The 12,579-nt window shown below is 48.8% G+C and overlaps 1 protein-coding gene across 1 annotated transcript in view; it reads right to left on the bottom strand.

The window, feature by feature from the left end:
* The window catches only part of TTLL6 (tubulin tyrosine ligase like 6), a 38,353-nt gene extending 26,488 nt beyond the window's left edge, over positions 1-11,865 (bottom strand). The window contains 9 exon segments of the mRNA XM_027519339.1: positions 359-584; positions 5,880-5,965; positions 6,587-6,730; positions 7,504-7,660; positions 9,245-9,375; positions 9,512-9,630; positions 10,553-10,593; positions 11,454-11,677; positions 11,815-11,865. Of these exon segments, the coding sequence (XP_027375140.1) occupies positions 359-584; positions 5,880-5,965; positions 6,587-6,730; positions 7,504-7,660; positions 9,245-9,375; positions 9,512-9,630; positions 10,553-10,593; positions 11,454-11,677; positions 11,815-11,865 (1,179 nt within the window).
* Between the last annotated feature and the right edge of the window lie 714 nt (positions 11,866-12,579).

The following is a 12,579-nucleotide window of genomic DNA, read 5'->3' as shown; positions in this document are numbered from 1 at the left end:
TCCATCTGATCTCAAATATCCTCCACCCAGCTTTGATGAAGATCAAAGTCTCCTTTCTGTGACGGAGACAACTCTGTTAGAAAAGGTAGAGCTGTCTTTAGAGTCACTCTGTGCCTGAGATCAGAGCTTCTAAGTCTGGGTGGACCTCAAGAAAGCACAAGGAATTCTCTAATTCCCGGCCGTCTACCTCCCTCTGGTGGCCGCTTTTCAGCAAAGGGAGACGCCCCAGGCAGCGAGCACTGGGGAGGCCGTTGCTCGGCAAGTGGATTACAACATGCTAGCTGAGCCAGGAGGGCGGAGGGATGGGACTGACCCCAGTCACAGGTGCCAGCTTCACCCCTCACCCCAACCTCCCTACCTCCAGCAGCCAGGGCTTGAGTTTGTGATCTAACAAAATGTCAAAGCCCAGGATTTCAAAGCAGGCGCTGTTGAGTGTGTGGTGGGGAAAGCAGGTGTGGTAGTTATGCTTGATGATGGGGTAGGCCGAGATGATCGTCTTGATAATAACGTCCTCAATGTCTCTCCAGATCTGCGCCACGTTGTAGCCATGGCTCTCCATGTACGTGTTGAAGGTGGAGAGCTTCCTGGAAGGGGAACCATGGGCCATGAGGCAGGGCGGCCCACCTCTGGTCATCTAAGGCCGCAGAATGCTGGAAACTAGAAACTTCTAGAGAGGATAAAGTCCCAAAGCCAGTGCGAGGGACACTCAGGAGCCAGGGTAATAGCTGTGTCAGCTCAGGAGGACCCGCAGGAGGAAACATCTGTGGGCTGGGGCAGGGATTGGCTATCCTGCTGAATGGATGAATTTTAAAAATTGTAAAAACCAACACCCCACATCACAATGTTGCTTTGGTAGCAATGGTTTCTTAGCCTTTGGTGTTAATTAGAAGCACTTAAGGAGTCTTTTAAGACCACTGATATCTGGGTTCCACTTCCACTATCTGAGGGGATTCTGGGGACACTAAAAACACAGAAATATTGTTAATTTTATTCAATGTTAACCCCCTAAAGGGAAGCCCAGAGGGAAAAGGCAACCCCAGGGCATTTCCACAGATAGAGTTACCCACTGTCCCAGGCAAACCAGATAGTCTTGACTTTACAGCTTAAAGTCCCACATCCCAGGAAACCCCTCAGTCACAGGCAAACCAAGATGGCTGGTCCCCCTGTCACAGATATCGGAGAATATCTGCCCCTTGCAGAGAATTTGTGAAGAAATGCTCCAGTCAGCTCTGAGCTGGGCAGTACAGAGACAGGACAAATCTGACAGGTCCAAAAGACAATGGTGGGGACAGATACCAGCCCCCTCACATACACACATGTGTGCACAGAGCCGAAGTAGGAAGTGAAAACATTGGAGGAGGAAATATGGGTGATGCAGGAGAATGAAAAGCAAAGAGAAGAATGAGAAGACAGGAAATACAGCTCAAGCAGCAGTCCATAGATCTGGACCCCAGTCGGTGGAGCCAATGCACACTTACTAAGGGCCTGCTGGTGGCTCCAGTGGTAAAGAACCCACCTGCCACTGCAGGAGACATAAGACACATGGGTTTGATCCCTGGGTGGGGAAGATTCCCTGGAGGAGGGCATGGCAACCCACTCCAGTATTCTTGCCTGGAGAATCCCATGGGCAGAGGAGCCTGGCGGGCTATAGTCCGTGGGGTCACCAAGGGTTGGACACAACTGAGCGACAAACACACTGCTGTGTGTGCAAAATTCATGCGATGAGGGGATCCTGAGAAAGCAGCACCTCTCCTGTGGGAAGCCTAAGGACCATTTGAGGAGCCAGCACACATATGAAACAACCAAAGACGCACTTATAGGACGACAGATAAACAGAGACACTCAGTACAGAGGCACGCCTTTCTACCTGCCACTGTCCAGGATGAAGTGCTGCTCGTAAATGAATTTTCCAGATCACTTGAAGCCAATCCTCTCAAGTGAAAAAAAAAAAGTGTTTAATTTGCCTAACTGGGAAATAAATATTCCCAAAATAGATTAGATACTCCTCTACCATCTTATAATAGACATTATGAATCATAACATAACCTCTTCTTGATGACTCAGGCACATCACAATGAACCCACATTACTGTATAATTTCATAACGCCCAGTGGTTAGTCCATTCAATTTAACACACCAACTATGTGCCAGGCTCCCTGAAAGATGAAGAAGGCCCCGTGTCTGCCCTGGAGGCCTGCTAAGTTTCCAGTTTTTCTTCTTCACTGCTCCTACTGAGTTTGCAGTCTGGTGGGGATTTACTGCGGGTATGGTTGGTGTCAAGCTAGGAAGCGGGGAGTTTAGGGCAGGTGGGGCAGTCAGTAGGAGAAGCAGATGGTTTCAAAAGGTGAGGAAGAGGAGAATGAAGAGAGGTGAAAGCAAATTGGAGGGAGAGAAGGAAAACACTCTGCCTTAAAACATGGGAAACACCTAGATTCTAAAGCCAGGGCGCCATACTAACCCTCAAGGAACTTAAGTACAACTGGGTACACAGGACAAACATGTGCTCCAAGCAGAGTAGTTACAGGCTACAGTTGATGCTGACCAGGAGGATGGTGGGAGTCCAGAGATGGAGAGGTTTCTGGGGTGATTAGACTCAGATTCCACAGGCTTGTCCTTAGAGATGGAAGACAATTCTCCCATCTGACAAGTGAGGAAACAGAGGCCCACGGAGAAGATGGGTTTCCCCCACGCTGCAGTGGTTATGTGGCTGGACCAGCATCTAGGACCAGGTCAGAGAAGGCAACACTGAGCTTAGTTAGACAGAAGGGCCTTCAAGGATGTTTCCCTATGTTTCCAGGTGGAGCTGAGCAAAGGCAGAGAAGTGGGAATGAGCAAGGCTTGTGTATCAAAAAGCGAGCAAAAGAACATCCTCGGAGAACACCACAGAGTGGATGGTGCAGGCAGTGTTACTAGTAGTTAAGGGCAAGGACCAGACTCAGGAGTTAATTCCAGCTCTGCCACTTTCTAGCTGTGTAACCTTGGCCAAGTTTCTTAACATTATTATACCTGTTCCCTAATATGCAAACTTGGGAAATCATGCCAACTTAATAGTGTCATTGTGAGGATTAAATGTATTGAGGTGTGTACATTTCTCAGAGCAGTGTCTGGCAGACAGCAAGTGCCCAACAAATAAAATGGTAACTATTATTGTAGTAATAATAATAGTGGGAAATGGGGTCTGGTCAAAGCATAGAGCGACTAGAGGAGTTTGAACTGGTGCTCTAGGCACCTGGGAATCATACTGGTTGCCTGAGTGTGGAAGTAATGAGTATATGGAGTGTATAATAATAACAGGAGCCACCTGCATGGGGGTTATGGTTTTTGAGGCCTATTCATACACATCATCTCAGTAAGTTCTTATGGTAAATCTGTTTGAGGCTGGCTGGCCAGGATTCGTTTTTATTGCATCATTTTATTTATCTATTTGTATTTATTTTGTGGGCTGCACTGCACGGCTTGTGGGATCTGATCAGTGAACTGATTAGGGATCAAACCCATGTGCCCCCTGCAGTGTAAATGCGGAATCCCAACCACGGGACCACCAGGGAATTCCCTATCATGTCATTTTATTTATTCGTTTGGCTATGCTGAGCTTTTGATGTGGCATTCAAGATCTTTTAGTTGAAGCATCTAGGATCTAGTTCCTGACCAGGGATTGAACCCAGGCCCCCTGCATGGGAGTGCGGAGTTTTAGACACTGGACCACCAGGGATGTCCCAATCTCATCATTTCAGAGATGAGAAATCGGAGGTACAGAAAGGTTAAGCAGAGGTGCCTGGAGCTAAGGAGAAGAGTGATGAGGTCATGCAATAGTCAAGGAAGAGGCTGAACCAAGGTCAGACCTGGTGGACAGGAAAGGACTGGGGGAAATTTGAAGGAAGGAACTTCAGAATTCAATGATTTGCTGAAAAAGGAAACATCTGAGATGATACCAAACTCTCCAATCCTGTGAATCAGAAGGTAGAGAGGGGGAAGCTTGGACTGCTGGGGTGGACATGAGGAGAGAGGATGCAAGACATTGGGAAATGCTGAGCAGAAGGCAACACAGACATCCAGGTGCAGCTGAGGAGAGATGGGCCTAGAGAAAGGGTGGATGGTGGACTGCAGGGGGCGGGTAGGAGAGGGGGCTCCAGCAGGGAGGGGGATGGACAAGAGCAGAGAAGTGAGGCCAGGCCTGGGTGAGAGAGGCGACGAGAAAGAAGAGGAAGGAAGGAAGGAAAATACAGGCAGCAGAACAATACTCTACACCCCCACCTTGGTCCTGGCACCACACACACACCGCCCATCACAGTCTGAGGGCCCAAAGTCCATTAGTGGGGTGTTTGTTCTCATAAGAGGAGGGGGATGGTGGTCCTTTAACTACACGCCTCTAGACTAAGGAGAAATCACAGTAACTAGGAGCGCTAGTGGTCTGGGCGCTCTCACAGGTCACGTGAGGCTTGGAGTGACCCTACGAGGTGGGCAGGGCAGGGCATCTCACTGCTCTCATCCTACAGACCAAGAAACAGAGGCTCACAGAGGTGAAGGGACTTGCTCCAGACGACTCAGCCAGCAAGAGTCAGAGCAGGGACTAGAAGCTGGGCCTCACCGAGCCCCGATGTTCAACATGGAACAATGCAGAATGCCAGTGGGTCCCCAAGGACCAGGTGGGCAAAGAGGAGGTCAGGGAGCTGTGGGCAAGATGGGTGGTCGGCACTCTCGGACAAGGGGGAGATCGCCTTCTATCCACCCGACACGTCCCCTTCCAGGAGGCTTAACCTACTGATTTTCCTTTTGCTTTGTGGAATTCTGCTACCAAGGGAGTTGTGAAATTTCCTATGCTTCTCTGATTATCTGAAGCCAAACAGACTCTATTTATCAGTCCTTTAAGCCTGATACAAGAGAAAGATCATGCGCCTTGGAATCTGACAGACTGACATTTGTGTCCAGCTCGAGCATTTATAGCCTGTAATTTTCGGCAGCTTATTTAACCTCTCAGAGGCCCAGTCTCCTCATCTATAAAATGGAGGTGGTGCCTAACTCATAGCTGTCCACCTACAAAGGGGAGGTGATGGCACCTCTGCTATGGTGTTGCAAAAATTCAATGAAAAAAACATGCACACAAAGCACCAACATGGGCCCTGACACACAGGCCTTCCTTGCCCTCTCCCTTTAGCCCGCTGCTGCTGCCAAGTCACTTCAGTCGTGTCTGACTCTGTGCGACCCCATGGACTGCAGCCTACCAGGCTTCTCCGTCCATGGGATTCTCCAGGCAAGAACACGGGAGTGGGTTGCCATTTCCTTCTCCCTTTAGCCTAGTCATCTTAAAACTCAGTGAGACAGGATTAGATGATAATAGAAATGTAAAAGCCACTGGGGAAAATGTAAAAGCCACTCATGCATTCCTCCCATTTCCCCCCATTCTTCTGGGGAAACTTCTAGCCAGCTAGCCACAGGTCATGTCACACCAGGACACCATGCCACATCATTTGAGAATCTCTGTCGGAGCAACACCCCAGGGAACCCCAGGCCTGGAAGGTCCTTCTCCAGTGGCAGACCAGCAATCGATAAATAGCTGTTGGTCTGAAAATGTCAGAAGGGCCAACTGTAATATGAGTATGTTTTGGTGTGTGTGTGTATCCTGCTAGGGAAACAGTTCATGTTTATCTCTCCTCCTCCCAACCCCCTAGGGTTTATGATGTGACCTTCTTTTAATGATTAACAGCCAGAAGGCAGAGACTAAGGCGTCTGTTCTGGGTTTAGAGGAAAAGAAATATTTTTTGAGACCACATGATCTGAGATGGAAACACTGATGGGGTCTGACGGGGTTTGAGTAGAATCACAGAGAGCCACTCTGAGCCCAGCAGGGAAAGAAAAGAGAAGGGGAACCGCTTCCTTACCTCTTGCTGCCAGAGTGAGCATCTTGAAGGAAATTGGCACTGTGCTTATTAATGGAATAATTAGTCAGGTGCATGCAGATATCGTTCTGGGGAAAGAGACACAAGTCTGTGGGGTCAGAAGGAAGCGCAGCCTCCCACATCCTCAATGCACCCTCCCATGGGCCCTGGGGTTTAAAGAGAAGGAAGAAGATGTCTTAGGGCTTACATATACTGGCAAAAAGGAGGAAGAAAGAAGGGGTACCCTATAGCTGGAGCATAACACTCCCACTCCTCTGGAGGCTGAGTGGCACTCTGCTGAGGAAGACCTGAGGAACCTTGGGGCCAGGGATGTGGGGGAAGGACTAAGGGCTTGCCCATGTCGTTTTTTTGAGCACCATGGAACTGTGGTTTTGCAGTCAGGCCACGAGTCCCATCCTCGCCTCTTCCTAGTTCTGTGAACTTGGGCCTTGGCCCAAGGTCCTGGACTTTCCTAGTTCTGCTGTCCTTATAACTGGATTTTAGTTTCCTCATCTGTAAATTGGAGATGATAATCCCTATTCTGAGGGCTCTTGGGAAGGCTAAATCCAAGAACAGATACACCCTGTTACACACTAAATGAGAGTCCAGCAAGTGACAGCCACATTCACCCCGCCTTGGGAATGCAGATGTAACTAGGGGTTTTTTACCAGCTTAAAGAGGAAGTGGAGGGAGCGTGGCCCCGAGCTCACCAGGTTGTCTGTGCAGGGATGGGAGTAAGAGGTGGTGGCGAAGCGTGCCAGTCCTTCATTGTACACAAAAATCCTGAGGGGGTCACAGGATGTCATGAGCACATAAATCCGTAAATCGAACTTGAACCCGTCAATGATAAAGGGCTGGGAGGAGAGAACAGAAGCCACACAGCGTCAGAGGAGAAACCCAGACCTGAAGCTCATTAGGGCCCTGTCTTGTGTTTGGTGTCAGCTCCAATGTTGCCTGTGTTTAAAAAGGGTGGCCTGGGCCAGGACTGGAGAGGGAGATGTGGGGCCTGGGCCCTGTGATCCATCACGTGACCCTGTGGAAGTCACTAAACCACACCTGGCCTTTGTTTCCTGATCTGTCGAATGGCACAAGTAAGTAACTACCTTGAAGAGCTCTCCTGGCAATGAAACAAAATAACATGAAGAAGTCCTGTGATGAAGGACATGTTGTCACCCTCCAGGACTGCATATACTACTGTTGCCCTTCTGCCAGAATTCTCATGCAGTTGCAATGCTGATGGCAATGCCAGCCAGGCTTCCCTTCCATGTACCTTCTAGAAGGCTCCCTCTCTGTACTGGGCTTTATCTCCAGCCATGGAGTAAAGCTGGTTGCCCTGATCTCTCCAGAGCTACTTCTCTCTCCCAGAGGAGGTGGGATCTCCAGAGATCAGTGGCTGTTAGAGGCAAGGGGCCAGCCTGGCAGGGCCAGACCAACCTCCAAGGGTGCAAGGGCACGCTGGCCTAGGCACATGTCACCTCTCCAGTCAGAAGGCTTGGTCTGACCAAGTACAAGGCAGAAGATGGGATTCAGCATCACTCCCTCCCCGCCCTCCCTTCCCTAGTTTCACAGTGAAGCTACAGCCTGAGGGTGCATGGATGATAAATAAATAGTTATGATGAGGAAGTACCTTTGAGATATACAGCTGACAGATCATATCCTCCCCTGGTTTGATTTCTTTCACTGTTCGGGTGATGAATATACCTTTCCCTTGGCAGCCCGAATCCGGCTTACAGATGTAAGTCTTATTTTTTCTTGACCTGCTGTAGTTCTGCAAATCTCCCCAGCTACCAGAGCAGGGAGGGAATGAGACACCTTTAGCTGGGGATCAGCGAAAATGAAAGCTCTTTATTTTTTTTAAAAAAGCTACAAAAACCCTGGAATTGACAGACAGATGCCCAGAGATCTGGAGAGATAGTGGAGCACACACAGTGGAGAGTGGATGGGCTCTGGAGGGAGATCAGAGCTGGATTTAAACCCAGGCAACATCACTCACCAGCAGTGTGGCCCTTTGCATGGACTTGATCTCACTAAACCTCAGTTCCCTCATCTACACAATGTGGACAATGGCAGTTATCTCATACATGACACAGTGCAGGCAAGGTGTTGGTACATGCCTCACTTCCCATAAAAGTAACTGTGATCCACGCAGTTTGGCTTTGAGTTTACAGATAAGAGATGTGGAGTTCTGAATCTGACTCAAGCCCTGACAAATGACGTGACTTTGGATCTCCTTCCCTGCTCTGGACTTCAGCTTTTCCTCTGTAACACCTCCACTCTAGCTAGAGGGACAGGGAAAGTGCTATCTTTTTATTTTAATTTTTGGCCTCACCCCATGGCATTTGGGATCTTAGTTCCCCAACCAGGATTGAACCTGCACCCCCTGCATTGGAAGGTGGAGTCTTAATCACTGGACCACTGGGGTAGTCCGGCAAATGCTATCTTTGAATGTACTCTGAAGAAAGTATACTCAGAAGCAAGCAACCAACTTAAAGCATTCTAAATCTCAGCCTTGCAATACTTCTTGTTTTCCATTTAACTCAAAGGAGCTTTGTGGCCACTGGAAAAGTCATGTAACTACAATGTCTCTCAGTGGCCAGGAAATCTGGAGGAGCCTGCTGACCTGATGACAAACACATTTCCTTCTAAGTTGCAGCTAAGCTCTGCCAATTGTTCTAGACAAGTCTGAAAAGGCTGGGCACCCTGGTGCTCTTGGTTTGGGAAAGCACTCAGTGGAGCAGGGACAGTGGGACTCCTGTGGGGCCCCTGCCCTATGAACATCATTCTGATGGCAATGCTTCTGTACCCCCACCTCCCCACCTCATCCAGACACCGGACTGTACCCAGGTCATGCTCATGTCACCTCACATTTCTCCTGCTTCTCAGCGGTGTGGTCCAGAGTACTTTATGTACCAGGAATGGATGTCCAGATGGATATAGTAAGACAGAGATGGGAAAAGGCTGACTGCCATGTCCTGCCATGGGTCAGAGGTCAGGCATCCCTCCCTGCTCCTAATGGTTAGAGGGCTCTAACTATCACCTCACTCCCTCCAGAAGTGCTCGAAGGCCTCAAAAATTCAGAAACTGCACAGTGAAAGGACTGGAACAAGTTCAAAATTAACAGCTTTCAAGGTGAGAACAAACTCTCAACCCAACTGTGGGCACAGGCTCCAAGGCACCCAGCCCCTAAATGTCATCTAATTTTACGGGCAGAGCCTTGTGTTTTCTCAACCTTTGACACACCCTTTATCCCTTCTCTTCCTGAAGCGAGAGAAATGGAAGATCCCATGGGAAGGGAAAGTAGTAACCAGGGTTAGGGGCAAGAGGAAAATGTAAACTGGGGGGTGGGGAGTGGAGAAAGGGGCACTCACTCAGCAGGAAGACACCAGGTCCTCGGGAAAAAGTGGAAATCTTTCGGGAACATCTTCAACATGCGGCTCATATTCCTGGCCAGCAAGTCCTTGCGGCAGATTTCACTCATCCCTGGGAAGTGATTGATTTTCTGCAAAGGAAGCCGAAGTGGTGAACAATGGGGCCCAGAGGAGCACCCAGGAGCTCCCCTTTGGGGTAGTCATAAGAGTGGGGCCCCACAGGGTCGATGCCACGCTTACACCGAGGACCAGCTCTGACCCAGATACCTGGTAACTTTTCATTTCCATCACCCGTTCCAGTGACACTGAGAAGTCAGTCCAGTAGAGAGTCCAGTCGTCATTTTCTCCTCCCTCTCGAAGGCCATACTGTTGGGCGGCCCTACGCACTGCCAGGAGGGAGAGGAAGAAAGACCCAAGGGGGAAAGTGGGGAAGAAGCACGAGAGGGGGAGGTTACGTTCCTAGGTGCTCCCGGACTATACACGGAAGCCAGACTAGTGGGCTCCTTGGGACCGGAAGCCATCTTGCCCCATCTGGACATGCCATTGCCGAGAAAGGAACACAGAGAGTCAAAAGCTATTGGAGAGCATGGCCTGTGCCCAGCGATCACCACAAAAGGTTTTCTGAGGTCAGTGTTTCACCCACCCTTGCCAGGAAGCAGGCCTTGGCTTTCCTCCAAACACTAGCACTGAGTATTCAGGGAATATAAACTAATCCTTAACATCAGCCAAAACCAAGCTTAATTAGTAAGGTAAATTGACAGAAGAAAACTACACAGTGTATTTCAAAACCACACACATCCTTCTTTCCTGGTCCCTATTAATAACTGGGAGCTGACTCCAACACAAATTCAAATACCTTCAAGGACCTGGAAAGGAAGAAGTGCCTGTAGTGACCCAAAGAGTCAGGACCAGCCTAAAGCACCCAAATTCAAAGTGAAAATAATGACACTCTGCTCTGCAGTCAAAGTAGGTCTGCAGGTCATCTTTCGCCCATGGACTGCCAGTTTGTAACTTGTGCTCCAAAAAAGAGCCATTGATTGCAGCCATCGCTGCCAGCTCTTCAACAGATCCCCCAATAACCATCAACAGGAACTATAGATAGTGGAAGTACACACCACTGAGATCAAAACTCGTATTTTCTTGGAATGAGATACCCAACCTTCTCAAATAGTTCATTGGACTGGGAGATGCAAAGAACACAATTAGAACCCCTTTCCTGTCCTCAGGAATATGTGAGTGACCCTTCCCAACTCTTTGGGGGAATCTGGTGGGGTCCCCATGGTGGATGCGTTGAGGGCAGATGCTCACCACTCTCATATCGGCAGCTGGATAGATTGATCACCAATCATCTGGAAAAGAGAAAGGGGAAAGCACCAAGACAGAGACAGACACACTTGCCAGAACAAGTGACTGCATGCAAAAACATCCAGCCCCATGGGAGCTGAGTGAACTCTCAGTGGCCACACTGAGCCTGCTTTGACCATCCCTGTTACCAGGGACACACACCCCTGTAGCTGCAGAGTGACGGGAAACATGGGTGCAGAGTACTGTTGCTCTGCCTATGAGCTAGAAACTCTGTATTGTGATTATCGCTGATTTTGAAGCTTCACATTAACATCATCACTCCTCAATCCTCTAATTCCAGTGGCCCATCAGGAATAGGAAACGAACATCTTTTTGGCCAAAATATTTAATGGTCTCCCTCCTATTGCCCCCGATTAAGGGAAGCTATGAGTTAGAAAGCAGATAAGATGTCAGATATCAATCAGTCTGAGGAGTGATTCATTCCCCCCTCACCAAGAATGGAGTAGGGTATGGCAAAATATTAAATAAGAACTGGAATACAGAAGCCACAGTCAGATCCTAAGAAATCAATGTGGTTCTGTTACATTTAAAGTATACTGAATCCCCAAGACAATAAGTGCTCTCTTAAAATGAGGAAATCGTCTCTCCCCACACAGTTTTTCAAAAGGCATTCTAACAACAGAATAAAGATGAGGACAGGTGTGGTTTTAGATTACACACACCATTATTTGATTCTATAAAACAGATAATCAAAAGTAGGTTCTTTTTTATATGAACCAAAAATGGTGTGACTTACTCCACAGTTTCTCCTTTACCTGCTCCTTCGCAGCTGAGGCCCCCTCCCCTCCAGGTCCCTCCTGCTTTTCCCAACATGGATCCCCATTCCCCATCTTGCAATCCTAACCTCTTTTTCTTCCTCTTCTTCTTGCCTTGCTGATGGGCACTCTGAAGCCCCCTTTGCGCCCCAATGTTCTCTCTCACAAAAGCCATGGTGATGATTTCTTTAGAATCTTCTATAGAACCATCCTCTTTCTCTTCTGAGTCTGTCCCTTCCTCTTCTTCCAAAGGTAGGCACTGGAGCATCTCCCCTGCCTGCGAGGAGGCTCGGGGGAAATACTGCCCCCGCCTCTACCCTGGAGAGAGGGCAAACAGAATGGCAGTTACTCAGATCCACCTGCAGGGGGACCCCCTCCCTTGCTCATGTGGGCGGTGGGCCAGCACTCAGAACCAGACAACAGGTTGCAGTGCATGAAATGCTACCTCACCTCCACGGTTCGTGCAAGCTCCAGCAAGGAGCTGATTCCACCTTTTGCCATGACTATGACCTTGGGGACTCACTCAGCCAACTCTGGCCTTGGTTTTTTCCCTCCTGGGGTTTTCAGCATCATAGCAAGCTGAGATGCTATGCCCGGCACCAGGTAAACAGTCTTATTAAACTGAGTGTCTGGAGACAGCCTCAGAACTGAGCCCTGAGCCTCCCTAGCTGAGGGAGTTGGTCCCCATGGTTGTAGACGGGGTGCTTTGAGGAGGTCTGTTAACTATTCAGGCACTGCACCAAACATCCCGCATGCAACTGACATTCACAAATGCAGGACTGACTTGTAGCTGACTGAGCAAGACTCCAGCCCAGGGTCAGATGCAACCCTTCAGAGACTTCAACCACAGAAGAGGCTACAGTGTCTCCCTCACCATCCAATTCAAAATAAAAGCAAGACAAAATAATAAAATACCTACAAGGAAGTCCAGCAAAGTTTTCATCCCCTAACCCCACCTCCATGATGACTTCCTTGATGCTTGCTTGAAATTTCAAAATCAAGTTTTTCGACGTGGATTTTAATGCCCTTGCTTCACTAATCCTTAGGAATGTGTTTAGTCTGCCTTTGGGTAGCTAGAACTGCCCAGGCCCAATGAACTGATTCATATCCCCTTCACATCTGAGGCTTCTATGACCATAAAACCAGATTTCTGGTACATTCTCCTCACCTCCCCAAACCCCACCAACCTCTTCATTATTTTAATCCCTCTGATTT

The sequence above is a fragment of the Bos indicus x Bos taurus genome, chromosome 19 (genome assembly GCF_003369695.1).
Source record: "Bos indicus x Bos taurus breed Angus x Brahman F1 hybrid chromosome 19, Bos_hybrid_MaternalHap_v2.0, whole genome shotgun sequence".
Lineage (NCBI taxonomy): Eukaryota > Metazoa > Chordata > Mammalia > Artiodactyla > Bovidae > Bos > Bos indicus x Bos taurus.
The sequence above is the reverse complement of the archived record's forward strand: the minus strand, read 5'-3'. Positions and strand labels throughout refer to the sequence as shown.